General features: G+C 30.4%; 1 protein-coding gene across 1 annotated transcript; it reads left to right on the top strand.

The window, feature by feature from the left end:
- The first annotated feature begins 1,508 nt into the window (after positions 1–1,508).
- LOC107897757 (CRAL-TRIO domain-containing protein YKL091C) lies at positions 1,509–7,327 on the top strand. Its single transcript, XM_041103936.1, is given in 7 exon segments — positions 1,509–1,832; positions 1,917–2,079; positions 2,082–2,171; positions 3,728–3,764; positions 3,892–4,009; positions 6,355–6,465; positions 6,951–7,327. Coding segments are annotated over 7 exon segments (729 nt in total). The 5' UTR covers positions 1,509–1,760; the 3' UTR covers positions 7,089–7,327.
- Positions 7,328–8,236: the final 909 nt, after the last annotated feature.

The raw sequence follows: 8,236 nt of genomic DNA, 5'->3' as shown, positions 1-8,236 counted from the left end.
TCATCTCGTAGTTCGCCTCGCACTCAATCATCCAGTGGGACCTACCTGGGTCATGGGTAGGTGACTCAGGTCCTATCTTGGATTCAAGTTGGTGATCACTGATATATAACAGTGTTCACGTTATATATATTATAAAAAAATAATACACTTATTTTTAAAAAAGTGTCATAATTTTTTCCATAACTTATTTATAAAATACAATTTTATAAAGTTATGATAAAAAATATATTTTTTTATAAAAAAAAGTGATACAAAGTTATTTAACATTTTATAAAATATTTTTTATAAAGATTATATATTATATTTTTTTTTATTTTAAGTTAATTTATGTATTATAAAAATGGTATAACCTAATATAAGTTTTTTCCAAATTAAGTTTATATAAGTTTTTATAAAGGTACAATTTTTTTGCACCATGATCCCAAATACAAAATATTTTCTTGCATAATATCGGCGTATGATATCATTTGAGAGAACAAAATCGGACATAAACACTAAAGGTAACTCACGAACTCTCTAATTTTGTACATTCAAAGCTTCGAAAGGAGATTAATAGGATATTTGTTGTTCTAAAAAAGATTTCTCATACTAGCATCATCTCAATATAGTATACAAAAGAAAAGGCTAGATTCTACTAGCATCTTGCATACTCCATAACTTCATTTGTAGGTTGAGTTAGGATAATTCATACTTTCAAGAGGACACAAAAAAATATTTTGATAATCTTACTGATATATATCCATATTCAAATGATGAAGAACTCAGGTAGAGGCCAATGAATGATGATAAGGGGCATATCTTAAACGTTAAAAAGGGAATAACCTGACAAATATAAAACGCTAGAGCATTTAGATAAAATTAAATATGATATTTATTTTTTTTGTTATTTTATTAGCAATCATACTATCGACTACTTTATTAGGCTAATATGTTACATACAATGATTTGATTTTAATTTTTATTGCTCGTTTAGAAATTTTTTATCATACTAATATTTTTTAATAATTAATTATGTAACTATGTTTGTAATTAAAATTTATATTACTATATATGACATAAAAAAATTAAAATTCTTTGTAATTACAAAATAATATGCAACTAACGTTAAAACAAATAAGCAAAAAAGCATTCAAACTTGCAAGTGTGATAAAAAAAGTTCAAATTCTTTATTTTTTTGAACAATACCCGCTTAGTTCATAAGGTCTGATAAAAACATTATAACCTTCTAAGTTTAATTTATTAAATAAATTTAAATAAAACAACAATTTTACTGTTTTATAAATTAATTATTATCCTATTTATTTTTGTTATTTCTCAGTTTTAATATTCAATAATTTCTGATTTCAAATAATAAAATTATAAAAATATTTTAATCATATTATTAATTAAATTACAAATGCGACTCGTGGCCATAAAAGGGATCGCGTCCTAAATCATTTTAAATTATGTTCCTTTTTCTTCGGGAGAATTTATTTATTTATCTATTAAAATTTAAGAGATGCTGTTTTCAAGTTGGAACTTAATTCCACAAGCAACGGCCAACCATTTTCTTATATCACTTGGACTTTTCCACATTTTCTCAGCCAACTTCACAGCCTCTCTCTCTCATATCTCTCTGTTTATTTATTTTTTTTGTTTTCCTTTTGTCGTCCTTTTCTCACCTGTTGTTCTTCCATTTTTTAATCAAGTTCCCCCCACCCCGCTCAACACCTCTCCCTCTAACAAGCCAAAGGCCCCAAGCAGATTCTATTTGTTCTAACATGGAGAAAAGCCATGAACTTGAACTGACCCAGATGAGGAAATCAGTAGAGAAACTTGGGTTTTCAACAGAGGTAAATTATCAATACCCTTTGTGACTGAAATCCTGTATATTTATACTTCAATTCAGTGTTTTTGACCCCCTTTTTTTGTTACAGAAATACGGGGATCCGACACTCATGAGATTCTTGATTGCAAGATCAATGGACACAGATAAAGCTTCAAAGATGTTTGTCCAGTGGCTGAAATGGAGGTCTTCTTTAGTTCCTAATGGGTGCGTTGTAGAATCTGAAGTGCCTGACCAATTAGAAGCCAGAAAGATTTTTTGCAAGGTTTGTCAAAGACAGGATATCCAGTGATGATTGTCCAAGCTTGCAAGCATTATCCCCCCAAGGACCATCTCCAGTTCAAGAGTAATTAGTTAGCCCAGCCTCACTACTTTCACTCTTCTTTCTCATGATTGATTAATTAGCATATTCTATTTTTGTTTTCTTATAATTCATGCATGTTGATAAGCCTCGCCTGAAATTTGATTCTTTTCCGATTGTTGAAATGATAACTTTTGGTCATGAGACTCATGGTAGAAAGGTTTCATCATTATGGTGGGACATAATGGGAAAGCCACATAAATCTGCAATGCTATATTTTTTAGATCTTGTTTAATATTTTAGGTAGCTCATAAATGTCGGAGTTTAATCTGTGGCCCCTCAAAGTAGTTTTTTTCTCAATAAGAGCAATAGATAGGGTAATCCGTTAATCGAACGCAGGACTTGATGTGGTTTGCCATTATGGGCTAGGTTTATTTTATAGGTAAAGTAGATAAACGGTTGGTGGTTTTATTTCGTTCATTAAATTTTTAATTTTTTTTATTTTAGTCATTAAATTATTTAAAATTATTATTTTTAAACCTTAACGTCAGTTTGAATTTTGATTTTAATGAAATGTTGTGGTGAATTTTTTAATTGTTCTAATAATAAATTTAGTTTTTAATTTTATATATTCTATCAATTTGACCCTAAATATAAAAATAATAAATTTAGCTTTCAATGTTTATAAAATTTGTTATTTTTGTTCAAGTCAATAAATGACAAATTTTAGTTTTTAAATTTCTATTTTCTTTTTTTGTTTAAGTTTTGAACCTTTCTTTCATTTTCTTCACAAGAACAACCAAGATAAAAAATCTGGATAGTAACATTGATTAACTAAAAGTAAAGCTCACCGCAGAATATTTGAAAGAAATTTTGGATGAGATTTCGATAAATGAGGTAGCAAGTAATCTAATGCCTAATAATTCAAGTCAATTCAATTGGAATACACCACCAAAGGGGAGCAAGGTTTCAACTTGAAATAACCATGGATGCAAAGTCTGCAGCAAAATCTGAGATTTCGGGTGAATGGACCCTGCAACAACTGAAACTATTGAAAAACAAGATGTTTGTATCAATAACTTGGTAAGCTAGCATAGAAGGGGTTCATTTAGAGAAGAAGACTGCATTACCAAAATAAAACAAATAAGCAGGGTTGTATGATTTTGTTGTATGTGGTTTGTAGCTGGCGATCATCAAGTTATTGTTTGAATTAAAATTTAATGAATTTTAAATCATCAAAATTTGTTATTTTCTAAATGTTGAGGAATAAATTTATTAAATTTTTAAAAATTTGAACTAAAATGACAAATTATGTAACTTTAAGGGTTAAATTTGTTGATTTTATATATTTATGATCAAATTGATAGAATATGTAAATATTAGACGGTGACAAAGAAAAACAAACAATACTTTAGTGATAATTTCTGTAGTTTACCCTATTTTATATTTACTCGTGAACTTCATCAATTACTATTAAATAGGAGATACTACAAGTTTATTCAAGATTTATCTATTTTACATGTTTTTGTTTTTGCTGCAAGCAAGTTTCTTTTCATATTGCAAAATTTACTCTTACATGTTTTCTCTATCTCTTGATGCAGAGTTCGTGGTTTATCTGCTAGACAAAACCATAGCAAGGTAGTATTCTGAGTTCTGACAGTCAAAAAAAAAAAAACACAAGGGAGCTTTTTTTTTTTTTTTGAGATACAAGCTCCAAAGACATACATTCATATATTTTTGACTCATTGAGTTGTACCAATCGCAGTGCCATCAAAGGAAGAGAAATAGGAAATGAAAAGTTGATTGGCGTTCTTGATTTTCAGAATATTACATACAGAAATGTTGATGCACGTGGATTAATAACTGGATTTCAGTTCTTACAGGTTATGTATGTTCTCCGAAATATGTTGAAAAGAACATTGTTTCATGTGCCTTATATAAGAGAAACAGAACGAGGATAGTGCATGGTAAATAAAAAATAATAATAATAAGAGAGCTTGTTAAGTTTTCTCAAAGTACTTTGATGTCTATTGTAATTTTATGTTGATTTCTATAGCTGTTTGAAGAGTTCTGCCCTTCACCCGTCTTCCCTCGATGAAAATGAAGGGAAAAGGTAAGCATATTACATAACCTAAAGAAATCACAACTGACGAGAGTGTAGGCTGTGGAGTTGACTCCATAGCTTTAAGGTATTTTACTGTGTAAGTGTCGGATAGGGTTTTTGCCTGATATGGGTATATTTATTATTTTAAAGAAGTTTTATTTTTTCTCATAATATGCCTTAGAAGGTCATACACCCACCCATGTATAAAATTATTTTTAGATAGAGATGTCAGATACAAGTAATTCATGAAAAATGAAAAATGCGAGATTTAAATATTGCCATTTTTTTTTGTTTCATTTTATTGATCTTTAACTAATTATGAATTTTGGGGTCAATCTTTCAAGGGATAGGAAGTTATATATGCTTTCTTCATCCGAAATATCATTCAATTTGTGACCTTGTTACAAATTCAAGTTCATATCCTTTAGATTTATGTCACACTATTCTATTTGAATTAAAGGCTTCCGGAACCTGAGCTATGTTTAAGTTTAGCGTAGAACCTGAGTTGGTCAAGATTTCCTGCCTAATGACTTCAACATCACCTTAGGACCTCATTTAATATTTCAACCGTATACTGGTCTAGCCTTTTTCATTATTATTGCCTAACAAAAGAAATAACTAACCAAGTAACAAAAGATCACCAAGTGCAAGTACAGATGTTGAAATATTAATGGTTGGCTACTGCATATGTTCTCCATTTCTATGGAGGAGAAGGTCACATTTGAATTACTGAGCTGTTCTTGATATCAGTTACTGTACAAACAAGCTATATGTTTCATGTAGGCTACATATACCAGGGATATATTCATAAAAAAAAAGTGAAAGTTCATGGCATTCTTTTTTTCCTCATAACTTGAATTCTCATTAACTCTGTTGCGTGTAAGAATCTTTGACATTTTTATGGAATAAATCTCTAGTAAGCTTAATGTAATGAAATACTTGAAACATTTCCTTCCGTCATAATATACCATGTAAGCTCTTATATTAAATACTTGAAGCAAGCTCTTATATTAAATACTTGAAGCAAATGCAATTAAATGTGATAAAAGTACCATGAAAATTCTTATATTAAGAGTTGAATTGCATTTTGTTTCATTATTAGTCCTAGTACGTTAGATTAAAGGGAAAACTAGTTCTTCTGTTAAAAATTTCATCCATTTCTACTGTAAAAAATTAATTCATGTCCTTTAGAATAAGATACATTTGGCATTACAAGTGTAACTGTCTAGTAAATTGATGAAAATTTTAACAAAAATAACCAATTTGTTCTTTGATCAACTTTAAGGGATTAATTTACTTATTTTTTGAGTAGAGACTAAAATACAATCTAATTTCTAATACAAAGACCTCTATAATACTTTTACCCACTAAATGTTTGGTTTTGTTTTAGATTATGTTGCTCAAATTTTGTTGAGTAATGGATATGGGCATGTCTCAGATACAGGGATGTAATTTTTCATATATCTGGAAAGTTCTTTTAGGACTATATCCTTTCATGCTGGACATAAGTGTTGGATTGGAGTAATTCGAGAAAAGTGAAGAGTTGGATTAAAATAAGTCTTAGGAACAAGTGGAAACAGTTGATAAGCTGAATCTTTTCAAATGACACGCTAATGCATGCCATGTCTAGATATGTGTCGTGTTAGACATGAGTGTTGGATTGGAGTACTTAGAGAAAAAGTGAAGAGTCGGATTAACATAGGTCTTAGAAACAAGTAGAAACGGTTAGTAAGCAAAATCTTTCTAAATGACAAGCTAATGCATGATTTCTATCTTCTGTTTTACTTGGTGTACAATCTGATTATGATTTACAAGGCCGTGTTTTAGAATTTGTTTGTAGCATTCATTAAAACCGTGAATTGGGCTATTTTGTCACCCAATTCACCCAGCTTGTCCTGTTGTCTTTCTAACCCGCTTCTTCATTTTCTAAAAATTGTCCCAAAGGGATTAAGCTACTAAATGTACCATATTTAATATAGGAATTAGCTAATAAGTTCAGAAATTATGCTCAGTTTCCTAAATCGTGGCCATTGTGTAAACTGAATTTATCCCTAGATTCTGTTCTGGAAACTTATTACATTTTTCTTCCATGTTTCATTAGCCCCACTCTTCACTTAAATGCAGGCATATTTCCCAGAGCGCTTGGCAAAGTGCTACATTGTGCATATGCCGAGGTTTTTTGTTAGTGTTTGGAGGATGGTTTCTCGCTTCATTGAGAAATCTACACTTGAAAAGGTATTTGTTATTGTTTTATTTTTCTTCCTTTCAGATTCTTAGCAGATATAGGTAATGAACTTACTGTCCCAAATGTATTGTTTTTGCTTAATGGTGGTGAATATATGTTTCCTAAATGGAGGTTACTGCATCTTTGTACCTTAAAAATATTTACTGGATCAAGAGTTTTGCTAATGATTATCTTTAGAGATCCCGGAGTTCAAATCAGTTGGTTCATGTAGTCATTCTTGAGTTCCAGCATCTGGAACTTTTTTTCCTCTACTTTCCCTTCTTCCTTTGTACATAAACGTAGAGTACCCTTTTTAAGGGTAGTTAATAGTAAACACATTTTGTTAATTAGAATAGTCTGATAACTTTATTCATCCGTTCCATTACATCGAGCGAAGATATTAATAAAGTATCCGTACGACACAATTAGCAGAATTCTTAGATTATATTTATGTGATATATCTGTCTTTGCTTATTTTGCAACGCCATGAATACAGATTGTAATTGTGACCAATGACGATGAGAAGAAAATCTTTATAGAGGATATAGGTGAAGAAGCTTTGCCAGTGGAGTACGGCGGCAAAGCAATCCTGAGAGCTATCCAAGATGTACAGGTTCCCACATTGGAAGGTTGATCCCGATTCACCCCAAAATTTACAGGCCATCAAGTGTTTGCTTTAACTCAACTAATTCAAGTATTTCAACATGATAGATATTTGATAACACTGTGGCAGCCCCTGAAGGTGCTAAACCTTCAAACGATCAATGTTGCTACCAATAATCCATCCCTGAGCCGAATATATTAAATGTATTGATGAGGATAGTTGCCAACAAGATGTTGGCTTTCAATAATGTATCTCCATCATCATCATCATCTTTAATTGCTATAATTTAAAAACATAACCTTCTCAGGACCTTCCTTCGAAGGATTATCACGTCACTAGATTAAATTATCTACTTTATCCCCTATTAATATGTATATGTGTGTGCGCACCCGTGTGTGTTTCAACTAGGGGTGTTCATTCGGTTAACCGACCCGAAATATTATTAACCGAATTAATCGACTTTTCAAAATTTTTAACCGTTAACCGAATTGAATTTTTTTTAAAAAAAATTAACCAAACCGAAATTTTTCGGTTAATTTGGTCGGTTAACCGAATTAACCGAAAATTATATATATATTTTTATTTTTGGTTAAAAATTAACCGAATTAAACGAATTACCCGAATTAACCGAATTAACCGATTACCCGAATTACCTGAATTACCCGAATTGAATCACTACATAATTAAAAACATTATGTAAGTCTTTGAATCACTACATAATTAAAAATATTACATAAGTCTATGAATCACTACATAATTAAAAACATTACATAAATCTATGAATCACTACATAATTAAAAACATTACATGAGTCTTGAAATTAACACATAATTGGTATCCATTTCTACTCTCCAAAAGATCTCCATTTGCATTAAATCTACAAAAAAAAATGCAACAATTTAGCATATAATAGAAATATATGCATTTAAAAAACGTAAGGTTCCAGCATATGCTTTGCAGCATTCCCATTGCTAAGAAATGCAACAATCTGGAATATAAATTGAATTTCATTCAATTAAAGCTTAACCTCATGGTTCCTAAACAAAGCAACTATACAGTGGAAACGTATTTATCTTACAAATACCTTTAAACAACCCAATCAAAGAAACACAACAAATTTGTTCAAACAGTTTCAGAGAACAGTGAAGAGACTGATTTTGTTAACAAATAAAAGGAAT

Source organism: Gossypium hirsutum, chromosome A03, assembly GCF_007990345.1.
Source record: "Gossypium hirsutum isolate 1008001.06 chromosome A03, Gossypium_hirsutum_v2.1, whole genome shotgun sequence".
Taxonomy (NCBI): domain Eukaryota; kingdom Viridiplantae; phylum Streptophyta; class Magnoliopsida; order Malvales; family Malvaceae; genus Gossypium; species Gossypium hirsutum.
The sequence above is the reverse complement of the archived record's forward strand: the minus strand, read 5'-3'. Positions and strand labels throughout refer to the sequence as shown.